The 27,727-nt window shown below is 45.4% G+C and overlaps 1 protein-coding gene across 3 annotated transcripts; it reads right to left on the bottom strand.

Annotated features, from left to right (window-relative positions):
- Nucleotides 1–262: 262 nt before the first annotated feature.
- On the bottom strand, nucleotides 263–26,499 carry MAP3K14 (mitogen-activated protein kinase kinase kinase 14). 3 transcript variants are annotated; one of them, XM_074926849.1, is made up of 16 exons: nucleotides 26,428–26,499; nucleotides 18,658–18,930; nucleotides 18,016–18,085; nucleotides 15,939–16,149; nucleotides 15,207–15,815; nucleotides 14,027–14,164; nucleotides 11,721–11,850; nucleotides 10,866–10,997; nucleotides 10,290–10,394; nucleotides 9,428–9,591; nucleotides 8,856–9,045; nucleotides 7,926–8,276; nucleotides 6,660–6,766; nucleotides 5,133–5,277; nucleotides 4,465–4,565; nucleotides 263–3,600 (listed from the first exon to the last, which is right to left on the bottom strand). In XM_074926849.1, the coding sequence occupies exons 2-16, from the start codon at nucleotides 18,908–18,910 to the stop codon at nucleotides 3,436–3,438; spliced, it is 2,871 nt and encodes a 956-aa protein (XP_074782950.1). In that variant the 5' UTR covers nucleotides 18,911–18,930; nucleotides 26,428–26,499; the 3' UTR covers nucleotides 263–3,435. The 3 variants fall into 3 exon arrangements, with proteins under 3 accessions (XP_074782950.1, XP_074782952.1, XP_074782951.1); XM_074926851.1 differs by having other exon boundaries at nucleotides 8,895–9,045; XM_074926850.1 differs by having other exon boundaries at nucleotides 26,424–26,479.
- Between the last annotated feature and the right edge of the window lie 1,228 nt (nucleotides 26,500–27,727).

Genomic DNA, 27,727 nt, shown 5'->3' with positions numbered 1-27,727 from the left:
CCCAGTACAGCCAATCCCTCTGCCTGCAATGGGAAAGGAGGAAAAGGGACAATCTACCTGGAAACAGAGCGAGCTGCCAGTGTATTTTGCAATCCTGTGCTTAGATGATGCCTCTTCATACCCAGAAATGGCTTCCCCCTGCACCCCCCAAAACCAAGGGTTTATTTATATAATATATAGCAGAATTTAATCAGACCAGGCTTTCCTTCTTGAAAAACATCTTAGTCAGCATCCTTGTCTTGTTCTGTGGAGCAACGTAACAAACCACGAGCAATGAGAACGGAGAATCTTTTTTCCCAGCTTTATTTTTTTTTTCCCCTGTGAAATGTTATTTTCAAGAAATCACAGTTTTATAAAGTGTCATTCGTTCAATACAAGCTAGTCATTCCATCTCCTTCGCCCACACCAGTACTTCCCATCCCTAAGAGATGATCAGCTTCATCTTGCTTTGCCAACAGTGATTTTTCCAGACTTTCGGAAGGAGCTACATGACAAGAGCCATCTGTGTTTATCACTCCTACTGCTCTTTGTCCTCCCTATCCCGAGCTGGGGTTCTGTCCTAAAGACTAGTTATGTTGTTATACAGTTTCAGCCAAATTTTAACGTGAATTACAAAAAGCTTTCCTGACTTTTGCTTCTGTCAGTATTGCACAGCCAACCTTGATCTGGAAGCTGGACTTCTTATGCCTGTTACAGCAAAGATGACCAGCCAAATTAAGAGGAAACTGTCCTGGCAGCAGGACAGAGTCGAGGAGATCCCAAGCTGGTAGGTAGCAAAACCATGAAAACCCTGGAGATACTCCTGAGAGGAGAACAACATTTCCAGACAGTAAGAAAGCACCAGTGGTTTGTGGGATTAGCCCAAGTGTCCTTCCCAGCTGGCAGGGACTGCCGAGGCCACAGCCTGCTTGTCTGGCCCACTGTCACATAAAAGATTTGTTAGGTAGGAATCTGCAGCCTCGCTTTCTCACTTGAGGAGGCAGCAGAACAGGACTGAAGATTTTGGACAAAACAAAGAGGATGGAGAGACTGGCTAATGCTGGTGTGAGAGTACAGGAGAACACAGACATCTCCATCTACCCAACAAAGACATTCTGGGTTCGCAAGGGTTTGCTGCCTTTCACCCAGTCGTGTAGGTGGCCTGAGATTAACGTTAATGCTGTAGATGAAGTGTAAAGCTCAGAAGTCCTGCAAACAGAGGGCTGCTGCATCCTGCCCTACTGCTCGGAAGAACTCGAGTCTAACACCGATACACAGAACCGTTACACCTGTACATTGAAGCATTTTGCAGACAACAGTGAAAGCCACGAGATGCAGCCTTTGGGGAGGGCTCAGACCATGCTTTCGTATTGACGCATCACCAACAGCAATGCGTCATTCTGACACATCACCAACAGACTCTTCTTAGAAACAACCAACAGGTTTTTCTCCTCCCCCCCTCAGAGGAAGCCCTGGAAGGGTGCCAGGCATGGGGAGTTTGGTTGGTGCACTGAACACGTGCTTGGGAGCTCCTGGGAACCCTGGAGAGGCAAGTTTGCTTTCTCCTGCACCAGAGCTTACAATTTTTAGTAGTTTATGGCATCTGAAAAAAGAAATTGAGCCAACCTACCCATTCCCCCCACTCCTTCCTGGAAGACATGTGCGTAATGTGTTAATTGTTTACTAAAAAGACTCTTAATGTGGCATTTCAGATATAATTAGGTGCCTATTGTGGACAACATATTAAGTGCTTTAGAACAAAAAGTGCTATAAAAACTATACCCATAGTGGTGACAGGTTTAATTTTCTTCTTCAAGAGTTCCACTTTTTTATTACATCACAACTTCAGTTTTCTGAATAGGGATGTCACTGCCTAGAGTATCAAAACCAGCCAATGTTCTGGGAGACCAAAGGGAAAGAGTCTCAGTTGCTTGAGGAGCACCAGTCCTCAAAAAGGGAGGCCCAGAGTACAACTTTTCCCAGTTGTTTTTCAAGTGAACTTCACTTGAGAAAACCACCAACATTCCTGCCCCGTTGCGTCCCCCAGAACCAGCGTGAATGTGGCAGGGCCCACCTTACCTTTTGGGAGCTGTTTCTTTATTCAGCCTGGCTGTAGACAGCCCCTGCTCAGAGGCTGCTAGAGTTACAGCTTCGGAAGAGCCGCAGCACCCCGTCGAGTGACAGTGATTTCCAGGCCTGCAAGGACTTCCAGCAGTCCTGAACAAGTACATGCACAGCTTACACCTCCCTCTGGTTTAGTTCTGGGTTGTAGAAGGGCTGACAACACCTGCCCATCTGAATTTGACCCATGCAGTTTCAGTATACTCCAAACAATTCACAAATCAGTTATAAAAAAAAAAGTTCAAAGCTTAAGGCATTCTGGGCCCAGGTGCCCATCCCACTCCGTTTACACGTTTTGACATAAGGGGAGCAGCATGAAGCCTCACGCCAGTCTGTAGGTGCTCGTGAAGACAGGCTGAGCTACACACCAGGCAGAGCTGGGGCGCTGGCCTCCAGCGGAGGGGCCGAGCGGCCGGCCGGGTTGATAGATGGGAGTGAGATTTTTATAAATGCTGCAGCAAAATTCAGCCCTTGTCTGAGCTGACTGAGGCACCGTCCCTTCCCCCTGCGGGGGCAGCAGCCTGGATGGGACCGTTCACGCCAAGTCCCAAGTCAGCAGTGGAAACAGGGGGGAGGAATACAACCCCTCCAGCCTGTCCACCAAGGAATACCATGCCCTCCTCCTGCCCTACCTGCCAGACAACGTTGGCAGCAGCACCAGCTCCTAAGTTGGAGAGGAGACCTGAAGATGAGAGCTGCAAGCAAAGCTCTTTCTGGGAACAAAGATCTTTTCTGATTCAAGAAGGAAGCGTCTGCGGGGAAGGGTGGGAGGTGAAACCAAGAACCCAGCTAGTTACTGCTGTCATTTTCCCCATGCAAAGGGCTTGAGGTAGAGATGATGCTACCCAAAGCCTACAGAAACGTTAAGTTTTTCCTCCAACTAGAAGGAAGTTAGCCAGCTCCCCTCGGCACAACCAACCACAGCTGCACTGAAGATACCCAACCTTCTCCTTTGGGCAAAGCCAGCAACTACCGGCTTCACCTCAGAGGCTGAGCAACAAGAGTTCTCATCCAATCCTCCTATTCTCCTGAAAAGCACAATCGCATTCCTCTGAAAAGCAGGAATTGCCACCCACCATTCTCAAGCTCAACTTAACACTCACACCCAAAACAAGTAATTCCCACTGTTCTGGGGAACATCTAAGCTCAGGACATGTTTTGGAACTGGATCAGAACAGACAGCAGAAGTGAGGCCCGAGAGCAGTGAGCTGAACCGCTATCCTACTTCAGCACAAAACACCAGCAACTGCACTTGGTGCTCCATGGCAGGGGTGGTTGGAAGCTTTTACAATTCCTTCTTTCAACAAGGTAAAAACCTCTACAACAGGAACGGTTTCATGGCCTGTTCTCCAGCTGACCGTGTTTGACTCGCCATGTCCAGCTGACGCTGCAATCGGGGGCAAGGGTGCACTGCAGCTCAATACCAGAGTCGGGGACCTCCATGTCGTAGTGAACTGGCTGGCCTTCTTTCGTAACCAGACTGAAAGCAGGGACTGGTATCTGTGAAGCAGAACAAACAGATCTGAGCGGCACTTCAAGTCTCTTTCAGAACAGAACATCCCTCTATTGAACCCAGCTTCCTAACCCAAGAAAGGCTCCTGGAGAGAGGCTTGTATTTGGCAGGAATATCCTAACCTTTTCTTGTAAGAAAATATCTCAGAAACTGGACTAGGTAGTGCTCACCCTGCTGCCAAACTGCCTCACCAAGTGTTTGACTATTGCTGGTGGCTCCTGAACCAGCTATATCTGGGCACTGTGAATTCCTCTGCAGGCTACTGATATTTTGCTTTGTGCAGTCCAAGAGAACAAAGCACACCAAAGACAACTAACACCATTAAAACATTTTCTGGACCTTGTGCAAGCTCTTTGTTTAGAGACGATCGATCACCACATTTTACACTCAGATGAGCCACAGTCCCCCACAGATGCAGGAGTTTCTTTCAGGGACTGACAGAGGCCCATCGTGAGGGTTGCTGGAGTGTGCCGGTAACTCCTCTAACCAAAAAGGTTAGAAGCATCACAGCTCGTTTCCCTTAGCTGGTATTACTGCTCTTGATGAAAAAGTCACATGGTGATTCTTCTTCAGGGACAGAGAAAAGAATTTATCTTTATAGCCAAGGAGAAGAATTTTTAAGCTGCAGCACAGGCACTTTCTGTGAAGGTCTTTGTGGTCCCTGTGACAATTAGCAATGGCTTAGGATTCAGAAAACACCTTCTGATATCACACTCATAACAGCAGCTCTAAAGTTATGTTACTAAATGTGTCATTGGGACCTCTGAATGGACTTCTGGGTCGCTGGTTTAAGGCATTATGAGGCTCCATTATGGAGGAAATTGCTTCTCAGACAAAACGCTGTGTCTCACCTGGCTGCTTATCCCAGTGGCAATGTCTCCCACCTTTGTCCTGTGGAAATCCCTGATGTGTAAATTTTCTCCACTTAGCAACTGGATTTGGATTTTTACTCCTGAAACGCACAAGAGAAGGCATTAACTTCTGCTGTCGGCATAATGACTCCTCAGTCCAACACAGAAAAATTGACTAGCAAGGCACATACATCAGAAGAACTTGGTTTTGTCATTAAGCATTTAATTTGTGTAGGTTTTTCGCTGAGCATGGAGGCTTGCTGAAGACAACAATGACTCAGGGAGCAGAGCTGGATTTAGCAAGAAAGCAGCTGAAGAGATGTATTGATTTGCACAACATGCCCTCAGAATTACTTTGTAGACATTTATAAAGCATATATTCTTGCACATGGCAGTTGCACGAGGTAAGGCATACAAAGCTGAACCAGACTCCACGCGTTCTGCAACTCCTCTGGCTTTTAGTAGACTGTACAGACTTGGGTGCCTTCCACCCATCTACGACCAGGGACAGGCTGGGCCTCCTGACAACCCATGTGCTTTTAGCAGGGTCTGTGCTGACACAGCAACCGAAGGGTGAGAAGAGCTCAAAGACTCCATATCCCAGACCCTCTAGATACTAAGAAAATTGTACCTGACCATTTATCCAAACTTTAGAAATCCAGACTCACCGTTGAAATAGCTGGGAGTGTCCGTGTGCCGACTGCGGTTCAGGAGGTTGTTCCAGCTGAAGCTCTGTCCATCTGCCTGGCTGTTCCAGGAGTGAATCCCAGAGCTCATAGTGTCCCTCAAGCTATGAGAAGCCTTCATGGAGTTCTGCAGAAGTAAGCAGAAGCTTGTCAAAGGCTCCTAAAGAAAATGAGCTTGCATAAGACAAACATTATAAAAACCTCAGGAAGAAAAAAGTCAAAATCTGCAGGGATCTAAGGCTGGGTCTTGAGTTACTCAACATTTACCTGCCATCTAGAAAAGGCAATGAATAGCAATCCATCAGTTTGAGGACATAATAAGATATTCTCAATAGTCAAATCAATAATCTGCTGAAGAGCTGGATGAGAAAAAGAGGGTTTTATCGTACTGAGTGCCAGGAGAATAAAACATCAGATAAAATTCTAATGTCAATAAGTGAGAACACACAGGGAAAAACAGTTAACTGTACAGAAACAACTACAGACCCTACACTGCTGCACTGCTTGGAAAAGTCTGTGCTATCTTCGAGTCATAGAAGGTCAATCTGACAACATCAGCATTGTGGTAAGTACCAGACAAACGTCAAATTAAATGTTAGGGGTAGGTATTAGGGGAAAAAAAGAAAAAAAAAAAGCAGAGTCACATCCCACGCTGCACACCATGTTGTGTCAACAGCTGAGTTACTGTACAGAACTCTGCTCAATCCTCCTCAAAAAGCATTAGAAGGCTGAGAAGAGGAACAGAAATAGGAAATAAAGATGATCACAGTCAGAAATGACTCCTGTAGATGGCAGGCTACACAATTTTGGACTCTGTCTTTAAAAACAACAATTGAAAGGCTTATGTCCTTCCTTGGTTCAACAAGCAATTCCCACTGGTATTTCCTACCTTACAAACACCAGAAACAGAGAAAACACAATTAATTAAACTTAGTATTTAAGTAACTAGGCTATGTAAGTCATTAGTATGAACGGGTTAAAAGAAGTTCATGGAGAACAGATCCATAGGCTGGGAATCAATACCCAAGATTGGGGTCTGTGTTCTTCTGCCCTATTCTTCTGGTCTTTCCCTAAACACGCCCTGAGCGGCCATTCCAGGAAGAAGACCCTGGGCTGCTCAGCTGTTCGGTCCAACTCAGGGCAGCTCCTATGCTCATCAGTTCCTTGCTTCTTCAGTTCCTTTCTTCTGCACAGAGAGGGCCAAGGCCACCGAGATCTTCCCTGTTTACACACTTGATGCTTACTGTGAGTATGCAGCACAGGAGAGCAGCTGGAGGAAAGGGATGATGCTGGGCAGTAAACTAAAGAACCCCTACAATCCTAAGTGCCCCTCTGTCCAAGGACAAAGATTTCTTCCCAAGGTATTCTCCAGCAAACTGGGTATCAAAAAGCAGCAACAAATGTAAGAAACTCCAGATGCCCATTGGCCACAGGTTCCAGTTTCCCCGAGGAGGTTACCCTGCCACCCCCGACACCCACACCACACACCCAGCATCCCTTTATACTCACCTTCTCACTGGCATCTGACACAAACGGGCTGTCGATGCTGAGACATGAAAGCATTTGTTCTTGCTCTTCCAGCGAGTAAGGCTGTGAAAGGCTGTTCAAAAACAGTTCTGCAAGCAAAAGGAAAGAGAAGGAAGACGTTTCCAATGTCTCCTTTCATGCCTCCCTGCTCTAATCACAGTTACTGCAATTAACACCCAAAGCTTCTTCACCATTATTTAATGAACACCAATATTAGCGCTCGCAAAACACGACACACAATCCATCTGCTAAGTAGAGGCTCCAGCCACCACTGTGAAAATAGGGGAACTGAGCCAGAAAGGACAGATGAATTGTGCAACGACACGCAAAACACCAGAGACAGGATCAGCACCCAGAATTTCCCAGTTCTTGCCTCTCATGTCACCTATCAGTCTTCACTCTAGACCCATCCACATTATACCCAGAGAAAGGTCAAACTTATGTATGCAACTCTTGCAGTAACTTGCCCTGCTAACATCCAGACCCGACAAGGCTTCTGAAGATTCAAAGCCATTTGAGAAGAACACTGACCCTCAGCACCCCCTAAAATGCTGTTCCTCAGTTCCATGACAACAGTTACACTTCAAGACACTTTCTTCCTAGCTTGAAGTTTTCAATTCATTTACAAAAACTAGAAAATATGGGATTAAAAGAGTGAAAGGTTGAGTTAAACTGGGGCAAGAGAACTGGACTATTACTGCACTGATTTTCACGCTGAACTTACTGCTGGTTTTCAAATTCAGGATTGCTGTTGGTAATCAAATTCATTGGCTGGTGGCTACAGGCTTTCCAATGCCCAAACCAAAACAGTTGCAGACTGATTTTAACTATACGGCTTTGATATTTCCCTTCCAATAGGCTTATTCCTTTATTAAAAGAATTACGTTTGAAAACCTAAAATTTCAGATGAAGTTGGAATTGCAGACACTGTTTATATGGCGCACAAGTCTGAAACTGGCTGGTTTTGGAGAGGTTCCTGCACCTCTCAGAAGTTCGCTCCACTGTTCAGAAAGAGTAGAAGGAAATCCTGACCACTACCTTCGTGGCATATTTAATTGGTTATGAACTACTAGTTTTGGTAATTTAAAGGAAGGCTGAGTAATTCATGTAACGGGAAAGGAACTATGAACAAAATGACATCCAAGCTCAAAACCCAGAAATAACTGTCAAGAGGCCAAAAGCAAGCAGCTGTATTTTTATCATGCTCTCAAGCAGAAAGCTGAATTCCCTCCATAGCACATCGCTTACCTATTTCCAGCTGCTGAAGCTCTTGTTCTGAAATGGTTGTTGCTCTCTCCGCATGGCCGCAGCTCTTCAGGGGGAGAGGAGTTGAGGAGAGAGGTGGAGGATCCCAGGTCTCGGATAACTCCTTGCACACATTCCAAGGGGTTCCCTCGACCTCCTCTGTTCGCTCCAGAGATGGTGGTGGTAGGACTGGGCTCGCACAAGAAACTTTGACTGGCAATTTTGGGTCAGAACCAGTCTCAGAAACTGGGCTCACTGTGGGGGACAGGGACATCTGTGGATTGTTTTCTTTGTTCAAAGATAAATGTCTAGGCTCTCTGTATTCACCTTTCCAGGGACTTGTCACACCTCCCACTACAAAAACAAAAAGCACACAAACATTATCAAATAAAGAAAAGAAAGGTAAAAATTTTCCTTCACAATAAGAGTTTCTAAACTGTATCTTGCTGTAAAATGCCCAGCTTCTTCAAAAGACAAAAGCAGATCACCTTCACAAATTCTTGCTGTATTACAGAACCTTTCAGCAGGATTAAGTTGAAATAAGTTACGGATAGTCTTGGCGGAAAGACTAGACCAGAAGTATGAGTTCAGGATGCAATAAACCTCTGCTTTCAGTGTGGCTGAATAGCAGGCTCCAGCTCACTAGATGCTGTTGACTCTTCAGCTGAATGAGCCCAGCCACAGCCCACACCTTAACAAACCCATATGAAGCACAACATTGTCTGCTTCAAGCAGAGAAGGAAGAGCGAGCATGTGACAGCCCACAGGAAATTTTCATTTATTTTGATGAGAAACACCCAGCTGTGGGCAAAAGCTATCAACCCAAAAATATACATCAGTGCTGAAACCTGTGCAAACGATATCCTGAACAGTAAAACACACTGATATTTCCCATAGGACCACTCTGACATAACTAGCAACTGGCCGCTTTACCAGTGTGGATAAGAAGCTTCAGATACAGGACACTGCTACCTTCTTCAAGTGCAACACTGGTCTTAGTTTTCAGCTCAGACGCAGATGCTCTCTGAACAGGCTCTTTCTCCAGACCCATTTTAATAATCTCAGCAGTGAGAGGGTTGCAGGAAGGTGGAATTTCCCTCAGAGGGGGTGGCTCTTTAGCTATCTGTGTAACAAACAGGAAGTGAAAGAGGTTAGAGCAGAGAGGCTTCATTTGATTTCAGAAAGGTTCTTCCCACCCTGAGAGTGTTTCCAACTGAAATTACAGCATTAAATGAGAGACCTGAGCAGTAATTTTATTACAGCTGAATGGCTAAAAAGTCACACCCAAGTCATGAGCAGGATACGAAAGAAACAGCCCCAGCATGTGGTAATACACAGCAGTCTACAGAGACGTAAGAAATTATCAGCTTCCAAGCAAGGCTGGCATCATCTTAGATGCCCAGCTGGCTCTCAGCCAGCCTTCCTGAAATGACTGCTCTCTAGCTAGGTGTAATGAGATTTTTGAGGCTTATGTACCTTTTACTGGAGTATGCTGGGTCGCTTACCTTCAGACAGAGTGGGTGATTGTAATACTGTGTCCAAGGGTGGCATCCGTTAAGCATATGCAGCATCATACAGCAGCTGCTCCAGACATCCACCTTGGAGTCGCAGCGCTTTCCCATGACCACCTCCGGGGCCATGTGAGTCTCCGTGCCAGGCACATAGTTCCCTAAAACCATTCAAATGAAAATTCACTGCATGTAAACTAGAGAATTGTTCCAATGCAACTGCTGAGATGTCTAAAGCAGCCTCCTTGTCTTGAAAAGTTACAACTCACCTTATAACTGTAAGGCCACAAGTCACCTTAACCCAAAGATCAGCTGTTATAAGCTGTTCAAAGGCTACATCTCCTTATCAGTCTCATCCCTTACACATACAGTAGGTATAAAGCTCCCCTTTCCAGCAAATTTGGGAAGGAAAACATGACCCTCCATTGGGGAGCTCAGCAGTAAAAAACATATCCTTCTCTTTCAACAGCAGCATTAAGAAGCAGTGTAAAGTTTAACTGCTCGAAAGTCAGTGAGGAATTTTGCTTTTGTGGATACAGGATTCTTCCCCAGCTGCTTAGTGAGGTTACATGACAAGTTTCGATGTGGTTTCTTGCAGGGACAAAACACTGAACGTAGTATGCTGACATAATCTTACAAAAAATACAACAGACTTCTAGACTGGGAGACAAGGACCACATTCCAACCTTAAGTTCATTTTAGCTGTCAGTGGGATACATCACAGTAATACCAATAATGCAACACCGTGAGCAATGTTAAGTCTGGAAAATACAGTTGCTTGCAAATTAGCTGTATGTAAATGTTCAAAAAGAATGAGTCAGTAGGGCAATTCTTTAGAATCACAGCAGAAGATCCTTACCTGTGACCAAGCACTTTCCCAGGCCATCTGGATGAAGGTGAGCAGAGTGACCAAAGTCACACAGAAGAGCCCTGCTTCCATCATCAGACAAGAGCACATTTTCCGCTGGCAATGAGAAGTTTTTCATTAGTCAGTCTCCTTTGTATTATGGTCATCGAGATGAAAAAAAAGTCAAAAGCCATAGAACTACAGGTTTTTGAGCCCAAACCAAGGTCTATTACTCCTATGGAGTGTCACGGGCTTAAGCAAGTACACATCTAGAATTAGCTCTACTTAAAAGCTGCCAATTATCTGCCCTGGAGATTCCTCTACCCCAGCAGTGGGGCAGGCTGGGCAAACAGCCTGTCAGATCCACCAGAAGACAGAAAGAAAGGGGTGACAGAGACGATATGCCCAGCTGTTCAGAACCAAATTCAACTCTAATCTCAAAGGTAGAGCTGAAAAATCTAGTAAACAACCTTTTGTCACTCAGTAAGTTGACCTCCAAGTAGTTGGTGTCTTGTAAAAAAAAAAAAAAAAAAAAAAAAAAAAAAAAAAAAAAAAAGGAAGAACAAGGTACCTTAAGTACCATCCTACCTTTTACATCTCCATGGAGAATGTTTTGAGCATGAAGATACTCCAAGCCCTCTAATGCCTGGCCCAAATAACTGAGGGCTCTGTCCTCTGGCAGGCAGCCACTCTGCTTAATTAGCTGACCTAGTGAGCCACCTAGAAAGGAATCCAGAGTCCATGTTAGCTTATCTTTAAATTCTCCCCAGCATCAGCGTTCCTTGTTTCTGATGAAGAAATGAGAACTGCCAGGCCTGACAGCCCTTATCTTCCACACACGGGTCTGTTCCTTTTGCTTATTGCCAGAGCTCTTACTGCCCACAGAAACTGGCCTCTTTGATGAAGCCTTTTGCTTTGTGTCAATTTAATGATGTCGCCTTGCGTCAAAAGCAACTACTCTGTGATATATCAGACACTTCTAGGTGCTACTGATCACCAGCTTGATTCGTCACAGGCTGCATTTTCCACAGTCTTGGCTGGAAAAAGGAGCATCAGGCAATGGAAGCATCCAGGTTTGCTGGTACAGTATCCCCTGTTGCAGCACAGTGTGCTTTACATGGTGCCATGCAAATAAACACGAAAGCAAAAACCAGCACCAGCTGTGTGTTTTAGCGAGAATTTGCAGATGCTGCTCAAGAGATAGACATCTTGAACTGGAGTGAGGCAGGACTGGAAACGACTCCCCCCAAAAAAGAACCACTGCTACCCACCAGCAAGGGTTACACATACCCATCCCAACCTGCTCAGGAATTAACACCAGGAACGCTCTGGATACATCAAACAATTAACAGGTTTAAAATTGGGGCAGGAGGAAGAGGAGATCAATGTCCGCTGCATTCAACTGTTACTATGGTGCTTCCACTGTGGTTGTTCCTTTCTTACCCTCCATCAGCTTCATGAAGATGGTCACCCAAGGTCCTTCCTTCACAGCTCCATACAAGGGGACAACTTTAGGACTCGTTATTGCAGCACATGTCGTTAACTCCTCTGCACGGAAGTGTTCAACTTGCACCTAGAGAAACAAAGAAGCACTGAACAAATTTTGTGACGAATCCTGACAGAATCATCCCTCCCTGATCCCTGGCTCAGAACATCCTGCACTGTTTAACAGCAGAGGCACAAGCATAATCTTCATTAACAGAAATCAGTGAGTACAGGAATAAGTGGGAACACTCAGAACGATTCTGTACAAGGATGACAAGAACCCTTAAATCCTCAGTGTCTGAGTAAAACTAAGATTTGTCAAAAAAAGATGCCAGGTTGCAATAACTCCAGTTTATGGCTGAGTACTGGTAATCTTCAGGAGGAAGATAATTTCTGTCTCAGTTAAAAAGCTAATACTGACAACTTAAGCATTCTGCTTTCATGAAAGAAAAAAAAAATAAATCTAAGAATGGAGTGGTACATGGCAAAAATAAAACTTGCCCAAAACAGGAAGGAATATGAAATATGGCCACAAGCAGTGATTGACATTATCACCTTTCAGGTGGTACTCAGCCTGCACACAAAAAATGATTGAAGAAAAAATTTATTCACTAAGTTTGGCCAAACAAAATAAAACGACAATTTGCCCAAGACCGGAAGGAAAACATGAGTCATTAATGTTGGGAAAAGGAAGTATCATGTTTCTTCACTGTCAGCAATCCAGCTAGAGCTAATTTCCTTTAATCTCAAGAATTTGGAGAGCAGGTGCTTACAACACCAAGTATGGTGAAAGAAGGTCAGGTAGCCCCCTTCTAACACGTGCAGGCAGCAGTAATTCCAGTTACTGATGTCAAATGAAATACATCATAGTTAAATGCTCAACTTGCATGTTAGAACTCGCTGGTTTAAGACTTTGGTCTGAGAAGATGTATTTCTGATCTTCAGAAGTATCCCTTGAAATTCTCCAGTAATTAGGGAAAAAAAAAAAAGGGTAGTTTGAATGATTTCAGCTTCTCCTACTCTCATGTCTTTCTCTTTGGCATTACCATTCCTCCTTCCTGAAAATATACCCCACCAGTAACAGCTATTTCTCCTAAGACTGTGTATTTGCAAAATGGATAATGAATTTAAGTAGGTTTTAAGGTTTGTCAAAAACCAAGCTAGTCATGTTGCCATAAAATGCCACATCTAAAACGTGAGGATAAAGAATAGGAAATAATTTTCTACGTGCTTTAAATACGTTTGCTGCTATATAGCTGACAAGTGAAATGGTTAAAAAACTGGATAAACTGACTTAGTCTTGCCACTTACATCTTTCCACAGGCAATACATTAAGTTGAGACCAACGTAAACAAGAAAGAGCAAACTTTTAAAATTGGAAAATGCAAGTTCCAATTATTTTTGCATATAATATATTTGTACTCAAGACAAACACTTCCCACACACTCACTGAAGTTTTATATAAGAGTAATATGAGAAACATTAGTTGACAGAGGTGATGAAACTATTCAAGTGTTAAGTTCAAACAAAACAGTTTACATTCTCATCATCTACTTGCATTATCACTGTGCTCTCACCTCTGAGGCCCCCCGCTGCCTACAAATCAGTACCCTGACTCAAGTTGTATTCCACACGCTTCAGACATTGTATGACAATGGCATATCTTGGTGTACAAGAGATTATTATGCCAGCTTCTGGACAAATACACATCCTTTGCCACATGTGTAACACAACCACCTCATTACAATGTGCCAGTACTGCATATGACACTCACTGAACAGATGAAAGCTTTCTCTAAGTACCTACTGACTGCCTTATTTTTTTCCTACTTTTTTTTTATTATTCCTTTTTCAGCAGAGACACATCTGCCATGTCATCATTTACACTAGACATGTTTTAAGATGAGAACAGTTAAATAAGCTGTTTCTCCCCCACAGTCACTAGGAATGCACTTACAATCTTTCTGAAATTGTTACTTTCTTGGCCTGTTTCAGCACAAAACCCAAGATCCCTGGTAGCACGCTTTGAAGGCCAAATGAACCTATTTCTGGCTGCTAAGCCTGACCCTCTGTGCACATACAGATTGTCCATCTCCTCCTTCTCTCCATGCCATCACCTTAAAGTTTTTCCTTGGACATCAGCCCAGCAGCATTTCACTGTGACTGTACAATAAGGTACCCGCAGTCCATGGTAGCTGGGAGAAGACTTTTTTCTCTATGTGCCTTTTTGTGACAGGAAACCCACCCTTTCTCACACGTAATTACCTTTTTGGCAGCACACTGAAATCCTGTCTGTTTGTCCTCTATTTTGTATACTTCTCCAAAAGAGCCAATGCCCAAAGAACCGTGACACTTGGTCCAATGAACCTCTTCTCGGTACTCATAATCCACCGGCTTTAGTTTCTGGAAGTTAAAACCAGGAAACAAGATGAAGCAAGGAAAGAAACACTAAACTGTTGAGCTCCACAGACAGAGACCAACATTTTCAGGAAAAGCACAATGACAGATATCGTGGCACCTCTCTAAAAATCTCTGTACAGAATTACTTCTGTCACAGGCTTGAGATAAAACAATACAGGAGGATCTACTTGATTTCTCTGGGCTCTCTTTGATCTAAGTGCGTGCACCCCATTGCTGTAAAAGCCACAGTGTTTGGATAGCTTTGGAGCTCCAAATTATTCCCTTCACATGCAGGACATAGCTATGAAGCTAAATCCTAAAAACAAACCAAGATTCATGTAACTAAATGTAGACATCTATGTGTGAGCTAAACCTTTTTTATAGTCAGTAGACTGAGATTGTGCCTTAGGTCTCAGTGTAAATATATTCAGGCAGGTAAGTGACACCCTGAACTCCACTGACAATACTGACAGGGTCACACTGATTCCAAAGACGACACCTCTAAGAGCAGTTCGATGTGGCAAGAGAGGACTGAATTCAGAGGAAATGAATCATGCCTCTAAGATCTGCATGCATTTGCTCTGCTCGAGCCCTGAGTTTGGCAAGGGGCAACGGGCGAGCTGCTGGCTTCCCACCAGAGGCAGCAGAGACGCTTTGTGCACCTTCACCATCTCCATGTCCCTGGTTTCTGTCTGTGTCACAGCCCAGGTCATCTATAGCCAATAAAATAGTGCAGCCTGTTCACCTGCATGGACTGGGTTCTCCGACAGACAAACACAGGACATGTTTGAAGACTGACTAAGCACAGAAACACTTCTCTTAGACAAGCATACAGATTTTGTGACCGAGCAAACAAATGAAAACAGGGCATTATATCCTTCAAAAACCAAACCCGCATCTGTAACTGGCAGTCCTCAACCAGATCAAGAACCATTCAGAAAATGCAGTCTTGTTACAGAAGCCAGCACATGGATGCAGAGTCTCTTCTGAAGCCCAGGAGAAACTCTGCCTTCCACGACAGTAGCGTGCAGGGTCAGAAGATCACCTCATTAAGTAGCACGCCTTCGTTTTCATCTGCTTCATGGAATTGTTCCTTTGGGTCCAGGCCACCTCCTCTCCATGTCTTGGCTAGGCTGGCTAAATTTTGTGGTTCACCGAGACTCACGCTCCCCTTCAAGGCGTCTACCAAGTATTCTTCCACAGAAATCTTGTCTGAACTGGTTTTCATGGACTGGTTGATGCATTTGGGGAAACTATAGTCGAAGTTTAGGCCAGATAAGCGATGCTCACTGTCCTGATAGTTGAGATCACCATGCAAGTATGTCTCCAGAGCGTTATGTTTCATGGCATGCAGGGGACTGTCCAGATGTGGGAAATGAGGGGGTATTATGTTGTAGGGAAAAGGATGAAGAGTTTCAGGCTGTGGAACACTGTCCCTCTGGTAATGCCGTTTCCAAACATGATTAAGGCACTGAATAGGGCTTATCAACTTGTGCAGTTCTGTTTTGTATTGGCTCCTTGGTGAATGGAGTTTGCCCATAGACAGAACTTTCTCAGGTTTCTCAAATGGCAGCGGATCATAGACCAAGTCCTTGTTAAATTCTGAAACCCAAAAGCTGTTTCTGTAAAGAATATTTTGGTGTGATTCATCCTCCTAGAAAACAAAACAAAACAACTGAGCAGGAACCTCAATACAGGCACCCAAAATTCAGTCAAGAATTGTTAGGAGTTTGCAGGGGTCCCAACAGTACAAAAGGGAGGCTTAAGGGGTTCTCACCTGGACGGGAATTGGGGTGCAGCTCTCTTGTTCTGGAGTTCTGGGACCTCTCCTGCCAGCAGCCACTGTTTGTATTTTCAGCTTGGATCTTTTCTTGTGACGTTTCTTTTTCGTCTTACCACGATGCCTCCCTCTCCAACAGGTAGGTGCCATCTTCCCCTCCGTTGCATGGGCCACATTGTTAGGGATTTGATCGAGACTGTCTGACCGGCTATTGGAAACCAAAATGCATGAAGTCTCTTAGATCTGACAGTGAAAGCACACATCCAGCGAACAGTTATGACCCACAGAACAAGAATGAGAATTCTGCAATTCTGCCTTCTGAGATTTAAAGAATAGAGAATGATAACATAATTTCTTGCCTTCTAATATGTAGCATTTTTAACTTCAATATCAAGGCAGAGTAGTATATCTGACATTGTAAGAAAGAAATATGGGGGGTGTGTGGGGGGAACAAAAGCATTAAATCTCCCAGGATTTGCAAATTCTGCAAGGAACAGCAAGACTAGACAGCAAAGTAGAGGGAAAAGCACCGAATGTCTCCAGGTTTCTTTGAGACTGTTTATATCTATGATTTATAGTGAGCACAGAGATTATACATAAATGCAATCTATTTTAAAAAATTGCTAAAATTAATGAAAGTGCTCATAAACATCCGCTCTATTTGAAAGAAAAATAGGCTTTACACCAAAGCAAAGGGATGACTAAATGCACTTAAATAAAATAGTTTCAGAAAGCCAGAATGTTCTGGCATGTAAAGCTCAACACTACAACATGATTTCTAGGAACACATACGTATACAAACCAGCACTGGCCAGCGTGACAACCAGGGCTCTGTACAAAGAGATGCAACTCTCAGGAGGAACATTTGCTTGCAGTTATTCAATACCAATCATAGTAGTTGGATTTTTTAAATCAAGTTTTAAAACAGCATATTTGATCTTCCAATGAAGAAATCATACTTGTTCTGTTGATTCAGAACAATGGTATATTCATCTGCCTTTACTGATAAGTGATCACAGCCAGCATTCCTCTCTCCAGCTTCTCCTCCTGTTTCAGTGCACCACTGAGTGCTGAAAGATCCAGTAGAGTTCTAGGTGATGGCATTACCACATTGCTTTGAACCTGAACGTATAGCTGGTGTGCATTCCACATAAACTCCCTCAGAAATGCTTCAGTCTGCATGTCTTCAGTTGCTTCATGGGAAAACATCATAAAGTCATGGGCAATGTGAAACAATACACCTCACAAGGCCAGATTCAGTGTCTGAAAGCTGTCAGAAAACAGGCAGTACTGAATTCTATATCCCAGCCACCCACTTCAGGGAGTGCTGGAGCTGCTTGCTAAAGCTCCAGTATGTGCCCCATAGGGCACATATTCTTCACGAAGAAAAAGTGGCTCACCCCCAGATGACTTCAGGAAAGCAAGTCCCAAGCCTCCATCCTTCCACTGCAATGCTACTCCCCCCTTTACCACTCTCAGCTTCTCTTCACAACTCTATTCTCTCATCCCCTTTTGTTTATCCTCCCCAGAAGAGAAGAGGTTCCTTTTTCTCAGGATTACTTCTAGCAGCAGCCCATTTCCCACAACTTCTCAAAGAGGATAGTGTGACATGGTTTCAGAAGCATCGGGACAGCTCAATTTAAAAAGACTGAAAAATCTTCCCTTGGATCCTTGTACTTCAAGCCCACAAACCTCAAAAAAATCACTCAGTCATTTCAAAACAGGTTTGACCACCCAGAAATAGAGGCAGAAAACTACAAGGGCCAGTAAATCAGCAGCCATTGACAATAAGACAATGCAAGGTGTGACAATAAGACAATGCAAGGTGTGACAATAAGACAATGCAAGGTGTTTCAAGTGGTTTGTGCTTAAACTTATGTTTTCTCCTAACACGAAAAGGTTTTGAGGAAGATGTCTGGGGAAAGACACACTCTTCCTGAGCCTCAGACAGAAAAGCTAATTCAGACAGGAGTGCTTTTGGAAAAAATATTGTAAGCACACAGATCAGGGTGATCTGGAACAGGTCAGCACACACAACAGCAAAGACGGGTATTCATGTTAAGAGATCTCTCACCTGTAACGCTTACTATGAGCAATAAAGGATCTCTCTGATAAAGTGGGGCTGAACTCCTGACTGTTTTCACCTGTGTGAAAGAAAACAGAATCATCACATCTTCAGTATCAGGCCGAGTCTCTCCTAATAACAACTGGACTAAGAAACAACTCTACCAACTTGCTAAATCAGCGATCCAGACAAATCACCAAACAGTCGTGCCACATCACCCACACCATGTTCCTCCTCCCCCAGCATTACACAGCTTCCCAGAACTGCAATCTCCTGATGCCCCAGATCTTTCCCTGACAGCTTTATTTTGTTTTACTTCTCTTTTCCCCCCTCTCTCTTTAAAACACCTTTCAGAAGTCAGCCAATAACAGATGACCCAGCAGGACACAGATTTATAGTCAAAGCAGCTAGGTGCAATGGCCACATGCTGTTCTGTTATTTATGCTTTATTCAGTGGATGCTGCCACATTATTATGAGATTTCATGAGCTTCCTAAATAGAGACTGGGATGTGTCACCAATTCAACTCCACCCCACTTGGGATTACAAATAGATTTCATCTCAGCTCTCCAGGAGTGCAAAGCGAGTGAAATCTCATACTGCATTACACATTCCTTTTTCTCAATGAAGAGCAGACCGCCCTGCTACTTACATTCTGCTTGGGCAATAATAGAAATTGATGCACAGCCTCCTTCTGTTTCTTCTTTTGCTGTTCCTTTGGTAATTACATCATTCAGGATTTTCCACTGACTGTGAAAGATAACATTCTCTGAATCTTCTACTTTGCAAACACTGCTCTGCTTTTCACTCACTGTCTCGTTCAGCCCCTTGGTAGCTGTGAGCTCCTTCTTGTGCTTGACGGGTGGATCAGGAGCTCCTTGGCACGTAATTCCCATCACTGCCATTTCACAGGTTCAGAGAGTCACTGAATAGGAACACAAAAACCCAAAGCAAAACACTTGTCAGAGCACTTCACAGGCAGAAACAGCTTCAAGTTCACGAGAAGCAGGAGGCTGCTGAAGGTATCAGATTACTAAATAATTCAAACCAAGTTCTTACCCAACCTCTGACCATGGAGCTGAAAAAGAACTCAAGATTGCCAGCTCTCCATCCCCGACTTGTACCACTGAGGAGCTGAGTAATCAACGTTATTCTCAGTACTAAAAATATGAGACCACACAGGTTTCAAAGGGAAATTTATTTCTTGGTATATTCCATTAGTTTAAATACAAACAGTGAAACCATATAGAAGAGGGAACTCTCTATCACTAAACAGGAAGAATATTCACATCAAAAAAGAAAAAAGGGAAGACATGAAAGATTTTCTCCTAGAGTACACCTAGGAGAAATTACCTTGTGCTCTCACACCACATAAACCAGACATAAAACCCTGCTAATTGCTTTCTTCCTTGTACTCAGTCACTCTCAAATCCATTTCTCATTTTTCCTTCCAATGAAACAAGGCTAGGCAATCAGCCTGCCCATCCATAACTCCTCCCTCGCTCCTCTTCCTTCCCCTTAACTGCCAATAACTTTGGAAATCCTTGGTCAAGCCGACAAAAGTAGAGCTCTTACTGTGTATTGGATTAATGCAAGTTGGTGTTGGATAGAGGACAGCGATGGTGCTGGAAAAGACGATCCCCTCCGCTTGGCAGCAGCTGGCGAGTCAATCAGCACGGGCTGCTAGCTGACCAGTTAGCATAAATGTAGCTCCAAACAAGTCCCAGCATATGCCAAATCTCGGCCAATTGGCAGCGCAGAGGAAGGTGGAAGGGAGCCAGGGGTGGAAAGGGAGAAGCATAAAGAATCATGGAAGCAAGGCACTGCGGGACAGGGCAGGGGTATATTGTGGGGTGAAAATCAGGAACGTGGGAGTCAGGAGTTCCCTAGAACCACACCGAACACAAGCCCACAAGAAATATGGCTTTGGTTTAGGCCCTGATCCCCTCACCTTGGGTTCCAGAAAAGTTAAAACAGTTATTTTCTTTTAAACCAGAATATGCTCTATTGCCCCTTGACTGTAGAGGTCACTTCCTTGTGCCAGTCCTCTCATACCTCAAGTGCAAAATCTTAAAACGAACATTTCCATCATTAAATAAACCATGAAAAATCACAAGTCTTGGCAGACACATACAGGTGTTAAGTACCACAAACCCAGTATAAGACGAGGAGGAGGGACATTTGAACAGAGGCCAGCAAAAACAAGATCTCAGAACTATTACAGGAGCACATCTTTGAGGCTCATCAGTTTAAATCTGTACCATGGATTTTCTTTTCCTTTTTTCTTTCCTTTTTTCCATGCCTCGACAACTGCCTGGGGCAACAGGACATTTACTCTAACAGGCTCCTGACAAGACACAGATCAATCAGTAAAATCACAAAACTAGTGGGTGCCCCGAGCCTACAGGACCACCAAGGAAAGGGGAAGGGAGCCCTTTGGGAGCCAAGTGCATGAACCTTGGTGTGATGTGTAAATGAGTCACCTAACAACCTGGCAGGTATACAAGGAAAGTCAACAATGACCACATTCAACGGCTAAACAGAGAACAGCTGCTGTGCAAAAGAAATGCTGATGACAGTATCCCACTCATTACGCCCGTCCCGCTCCCTCTCCTCTACAGAAATTATGTCAAATCTCAGTGCTGTAAAATAATCCCTTGGAGCAGCAGAAAGAGAGCCTGCCAGATGACTAACCCAAGCCACCAGTGACCAAACTGACAAGTTCAGAGCTATTTTTATACTCACTCTCTCCTGATTTGCATTAACTCTGTCTCTCCTTGCCCTCCCCTCACCTTCAAGGACCTTCAAGGTCTGCAGTGCAAACCCATCCCATCGCCAAAAAATACATAATTCTGCAAGTCATTCCTCAGCTTAGTTAAAAGACAACAGAGGGAGGGGAGAAGCAAAATTGCAAGTCCTTGTCGCCCTCTGAAATGGAAAAGAATAACAAGGAAACATTACTGGATTAAAGTCAACAAAGCACATACCTCACTTGCTGACTGAAAAAAACCCAAGAGGTAGCTATTGTAAGTAACGTCCTCTAACACAGCAGCCGCCAGCACTCAGACAGTTTAATGTGTGACTCAGGTCTATAAGGCTGTGTAGGCACAGAAGCTGCAAGCCCAGCCCAGTTTAACTGTTACTGCACAATTTTCAGGTCCTTATAAGAATCAAAACCCCAATTATTTTTATGGTATGTACAACAAAGCATAGTAGTTGGCAGAAGTGATTTAAAAAAAATAATAACCAAAACTTTTAAATAATTTTTGAAGCAACTTCTCTTGAAGCTACATATTCAGAACTGAAGAGGCTCGATTCCTCTCTGTGCACTTGGAGGAGGCAGCAATCCAGAGAGGTGCAAAGCATTCGTAAGCCCCAGTAATTTGGATGCTGGCACTTGGTCTCTCAGCCCAGGCCCCGTGCACATCCCTTCTCAGGGAAGCTCTAGATAAAAGGGAGCGTTGGGAGCAGTAACTGTGTACCTCGGGTTCCACGGCAAGACCACTAAGGACAGGATTTACCCACATGAGACATGCTGGAGCTGCGGTTTCAGCGCCCATTTACTTGCCACGGCTCCAGGACAAGCACAGCTTCCTGTACAGACATAAGTTACGTACGTGCAATGTGAGGAGCTTCAAGTTATTGAGCTGGAGGGTGGTTGTTTAATATCTCAAACTGCTTCTCTGGCTTTCCAAACCTCCCCTCCCTCATCCAGGTCACTCAGATTCATCTGTAATTCTTGATTTCAATATCCCCGACTTTCTTCCTTCTGTAGGTGTATGTATGGGCTCATTATTTTCAAGGAAGAAAGGGGAAGCCAGGTAATAATGCAGTAGATAAAAGTGAAGACTACACTCCTAACCCACAATGGGTTTCTGCTAGCAGCATTAAAGACTACTTGTTCCTTATCTTCACTAAGGTTTTACACTCACCTCTGGTTAACTGATGTTAGTTCTCACTGCTGTAAAAAAGAAAGTGTGTTTTTAAAGAATGAAAGCCAAACACAGTATCAGTTGTGCTGTGAAGGCACTGCTCTGGTGGCAGCAGCCCGTCCTCCCTCAAATAATGTCTGTGCTCCTATGAGAAACTAAGATACTGGATAAGGTCATCTGAGACTTGCAGGGAGTCAGAATTAAGGAGAAACTCAAACATTATTAATATATGAGATAATAGCCATGTGCTTTCTGCTCCTTTAAAACCTCCTCCCTCCACCCTTCTCTAAACAAGTCCCTCTTCACCCTCTTCAGCTCTTCCATCTCAAGTGGCAGCTATTCGTAGCAGGGACCTTAAAAGAACATTTCTGTGTTTCACAAAGTTATTATGTATATAGAAAGAGAGACTCATAGCCAGAAAAAAAGTAAGGCAAATACCACTCCAGTACTAAAACACTCTGCAGCACGCCATAACACAGGATCCTGCTTGGTCTGCCTGGGTCAAATCTCCCTTGCCAATGGCTTTTTGGAGAATTTCAGTTAACATTTGTGGAGAAGCCCATAGATTTTGTTAAAAAAGACCTGGGAAAGAACTTTAAAATATACATCAAACTTCACAAGTCAGCTTCAAAGTATGCAGATTTCTTCTCCTAGTCTGAGTGCGAGTGTTCAGCAGCAGTTTCACATTGACATTTAGTTTGAAGAAAAAAAAAAAAAGAAAAAAAAATCATGTCTCAGTGAGGTTTCCCACTTCCTTATTGAGAAGAGTTTTATGAACAATGCATTAACTTAGGTTAGCCTTCTCTTTTGCAGCTGCTACTGGTTTATTAAAACAACACAACTAGCATTTTAGCAATGTTTCTTTGCTGACCACTACAACAAAGCAACAGCTGGGAAGAGCCAGGAATGTATGCATCACCAGAGCAGGGAATGTCAGCTGAGAAGAACATACACCTTTTGGGGACCTTCCAGTCCTAACAACTGTCGGTAAGTGTTCCAGAAAGTGCCCAGTTTGCAGCCAGAAGAACTTATCCAGAGTATTAGCTAGAAAATCATCAAACATTGTCAAAAAACACGTTTCACCAAAGAAAAAAGGAAGATGACACTTGTTAAAAAAATGAATCATGCTAAAGATCTGGTTTGTGGCCCAAGGAGGAGATATATATGTACAACCCCTTCAGACCCCCGGCACCACTTCCCTTCGTGCCCGCCTCCTCGCCACTGCCTCTCTTGCCTGGATGCTATCGATGAGCTTCCTTGCCTGCCCACGTTTCAGATGGAACCGAAATTAAGATGGTTCCGTTTTCGGCTCTGTCAGTTTAAGGCATATTATTGTATCATGGGCATGGGGTGGTTATTTAAACAAGCTCAGTGCTGTCAGCAAGGAGAAGTTTCAGTTTGTGTCAAAGGGGACTTAAAAAAAGAAAAACTTGTAGCACTCAACACACACCCCTACCTTAAAACACATTTAATGCCATTCTAAGTTAACATGCTTAAGAGAAAAAAAAAAGACTTCCTTCGCATATCTAAGAGTTCCACAGTAAAAATAAATAGAATGCCTGACTGATTAATATACTGGTGAGTCAGATCACCAGTTGCTATTCCAGGATGCTCACAGCCTTCACCTCCTTTCTCTAACCAGTGTTATCCATTCGTCTGTACAAGGGGCTCCTCTACAATCTTGTCTGGTTCCTCTCGATCTCTCGTGTACACGCTGCACACAAGTTTACCTGAGGATCACCAGGTAAAGCTAAACTTCTACCTAAACCACCACCCAACTGCCCGTTTGAAGGATTTCACTATCAGCCTTATGTTCATGAGTAAGTTGTTACAAATGATAGTAAGTATGTAAACATATTCTTTAAAGTGGTTTGATAGTAAATACTCCGAAATCCTGTTTCAGCCATTTGTGTTGCTTACTGTAAACATCAGGATAATGAGCTTCAACTGTCTCTTTAGTTGCCAGACATCAGTATATTGCCATAGTTTGGTTACAAGAGTCTGTAGGAAAACATTTGACTGGGTTTAACCATCAGCAGAACTTTTGAAAGTATCTAAACACACCTATCTTCATTTCCTCAAGTACAAGCTTGAGTACAACTCACCCCTTAACAATTCTTTTCATGTTGCCGAACAAAGATATAAATAACACCATTTGCCCAGACTTTATAAACATCACCGCAAGCCCATTCATTCAAAGAAGTGGCTAATTTTTCCAAACTGCTTTGCAAACAAGTATAACAGAAAGCATCAGAACAAACTTCAACCTGACAAGGTTCTACTTTCCAGTCTGGCTTAGCTGTTCTTGCACAGGCTTTCAGGACAATGCTTAATGACATCCTGGTTTTCAAGACCCATTTGTGGAGTGAAGCTATTTCCTAAATTATAACAAGATGATATTATAAAGCACCTAAATGGACAACTTCCAACAATAACCACAAACACACATTAAAATCAATTCTGCCCAAGCAGTCAGAACCGAGTTTTGATCAGATACTACTATATATTGCTCTGCAGCTTTGAATTTTCAATCACATTTATAAAATGCCATGTAATTCTACAAGGAATTAGTAAGGCTCAAATGCCAGGCAAAACCAAAAGTTTAGTTAAATCAAGTATAGATAGAAGCATTTCTATGTAATCTTAATTTATGATTGGTCCTGCAAATTCCATTATGATGATTTTATACTATAAAGTAGAAAGATGAACTGACTGGAGTAGTTGCTGACTGTCCAGCCTGAGCACTCTCCCATGAGACAAACTCCCACATTAAGTGCAGAAGAGAATTAATTTCCTTTCAGACAAGATGAGGTCTATATTCTTTAGGGCCAGGACCCTGATGTCACTAAACAGTCATCGGTAAAGCCCAGTTTCCTACAGACTGTAGGCCCCACATGGCCCTCGCAGGCCTCCTCCTGGTACAGCCATGTACCCTCATGATCTCCCTTCCCCAGCATCTCCAGACCCTTTCCTAACTCGGGTCTCTCCCACTCTGAGCCAGCAGCTCTTTTGGAAACTCAGAAATCTTTTTGCCTTCCAGACCTCTACCTCTCTGTCTCCACCAACAGATTTGACTGACACTTGACAAAAAACTTCAAAAGTCACAGAAGAAAAGTTAAAGTGACAGCATGGTCTCGTTTGCCTTGTAGCACCCAGAGTAATAATTAGGCACCACATCACTGTTACAATGAAAGCTCAGCTCTACCTTCTCACATTAACACTGAAATAAGGTTTGGGACAGACAACAGCAAAGTTCATTAACTCCAGTGATGTTGGATCAGGCCCCACAAATCCTTTTGGGGATAATCCTTTTTGGTTGTTATGTGTTTGTTTGCTATGCTCCTTCTTCACAGCATGCTACACAAAGATTCAGTCTCTTATAGCAGTTAAATTTTAATAGTTAATAGCAAATGACTCATTCCAAAGGAATCTAGCGGCTGTGCCAATAACAGATTTTAACTTAGTTAAAATGCAATAAAGCAGCACACTACAGACACATATTTCAAAGCCCAATTCGATTATTCTTATCACTAATGTCACGGCAACTAAGGTGCGAGTTATTACTCATAGAAGAGTTCAGAAAGCCAGTTGAAAAAAGAAATTTAGAGGGTGTTTATGGATGCTAGTTTCAGATTGCTGCTTCTTACATGTGCGAGGCACCGAACACATGTTTCTAATGTAACCGATTAAAGAAGACAGGAAGCATCTGAGATCAACCACAGCAGCAACTTATTAATCAGCAAAGAAACATTTTAACCTTTTGCCAGAAAAGAAGAAAAAAAAAAAAGTCATGTCAAAGAGAAGCGCTATGGCTAGATGCGAGAGGCGAGCAGACAGGCAGTTTAACTGCACTTCAGATCTTATTCAGTTGTGTATTTTGATGAGCTGGTCCCAGGCCTGCCGCCTCCTCCCCTCCCCGGCCGGGGATCGCTCTGGCTGGCGGCACCCAGCAGCGCCCAGCGGACACGGCAAAGGCTGCGGCCTCGCGCCGGGCACTGCTCCGGGACAGGCGCGGCCGGCGGGGCCCGGGGAGCTCGAAGCCGGGGAGCGGAGCTTCCGAGCAGAGAAGTGACATCCAGGCTTTAACACCCCCCGGGAGGGCGGCTCAGTGCTCTGCGGAGAGACCGGTGCGCGCAGCGAGAGCGAGGGCGAGCGCCTGCGGCGGCTCCCGGGAGGAGCCCGTTAGCCGGCTGGTGCCGCTCAAAGCTCCCCGCGGCTCCCGGGCGGCCAAGGGCCCCTCCTGCGGCGGGCTGCGGCCGGAGCCGGGCTCCCCTCCCGCCGCGGCCGGGCAGCGAGCAGCGGGCTCCCTCACACCCTCCTCCCGCCGGCGGCCGCGGAAACCGCCGCCGCAGCAACCGCCGCCGCAGCAGCCGCGCCGGCCGGCAGCGGGCTCCGCCAGGCCCCGCCGGACGGACGCGCTCCACAACCCCTGACCGAACGCCGCCGCCGCCCGGATCCCGGCCCCGCGCCCCCCGAGCGGCCGTACCTACCGCTGCAGCCCGGCGGCGCGGCCCGGCCCGGCGCGGCCCCTCCGGCCTCCTCAGCGGCGCCCCCCGAACGGCCCCGCCCCCCGCGCCGCACAGCCAATCACCGCCCCGCCGCGCCGCGTGACGGCACCCCGGCTCCGCCCCCGCCGCGCCGCGCCCCGCCCCGCCGCGCCCCGCCCCGCCCCGCCGCGCCGCGCCCCGCCCCGCCGCCCGCGCGCGCCCAACCACCGCCGGGTGTCCCGGGCGCGGCGCGGCCCCGGCGGGCGGGGGAAGGGCGGGCGGCGGCGGCGGCGGCGGGGGCCGGGCCGGGTTTCCCAGAAGAGGGCGGGGCTTCCTGCCGAGCAGTCCCCGCCCCCTCCCACGCTTCCTCCGGGCGCTGCGCATGCGCCGGGGCCGGCAGGGCTGTGCGGGGGCGGCGGCGTGGGGGCGCCCAGTGCGCAGGCGCGGAGGGGCCGCGGGGCGGCCGCGCCTCCGCTGTCGGTGAGCGCTGCCGCGGCGGAGGGTCCGGCCCCTCGCTCCGCCGCCTGCCCCGGGCCGCGCTGCTGCCCTCCCCTCCCCGCCGCTTCAGGAGGGGAGGCGGGAACCGAGCCGGGCCCGGGCCCTGGGCTCGCAGCGTGGCGGGTACCCGCCTCGGTCGCCGCCTGGCCGTGTTGTCGCGCGTGAGGAAGGGCGCGGGTGTAAGGCTGTAGCGGCTGTACAGGTTTTCCAAGAAAATGTAGTAAATGGGGTTTGCCTGTGCAGGTGCTGGAGCAATGTCTGGCTGGAACGAGGAGCCCAGAGCTGCTGCCATCGCCCGTCTGTCACCGGCCTCTTCTGAGACTTAACCAGTTTTGGCTCAGGCAGCTGTGACTCTGTTGGCTGCCTTTTTTTCTTTCCCTGTGCTAAGACTCACCTTTTACCAGTCAAATGCGGAGAGACAGGCTGCAAGAAGGGATGTCCGCGTCTGATGTCAGAGCTGCATCCAGGCCACTGCAGAGATGAGGATGAGCCTTCATCCCCAGTCACTACGGAGGTGACTGGGAGGGCTTCAGTCCTGCCTTGGGGGTATTTTGGAGTAGTTTAAGTTTGTGATAACTTTGATGGGTTTTTTTCCCCCCGCTTAGTCTCTGATACTCCCCAGTAAGTGACAGTTTATTCTTCTGATTCTAGTTTGCTCAAGTAGCATTATCAGCTTTATACTAAAGGGAGGGGCCGGTTGGGGTAACTCAGGCTCATCGCCTCCGACAGGTGGGGGCCATGGAAAATAAATAATTTCAGAGTTTTCAAGAATGGACTCTGATACACGTGCTTAGTCTGGATTTGG

The sequence above is a fragment of the Athene noctua genome, chromosome 25, assembly GCF_965140245.1.
Source record: "Athene noctua chromosome 25, bAthNoc1.hap1.1, whole genome shotgun sequence".
NCBI classification, from domain to species: domain Eukaryota; kingdom Metazoa; phylum Chordata; class Aves; order Strigiformes; family Strigidae; genus Athene; species Athene noctua.
This window is presented reverse-complemented; position numbering and strand designations above follow the sequence as displayed.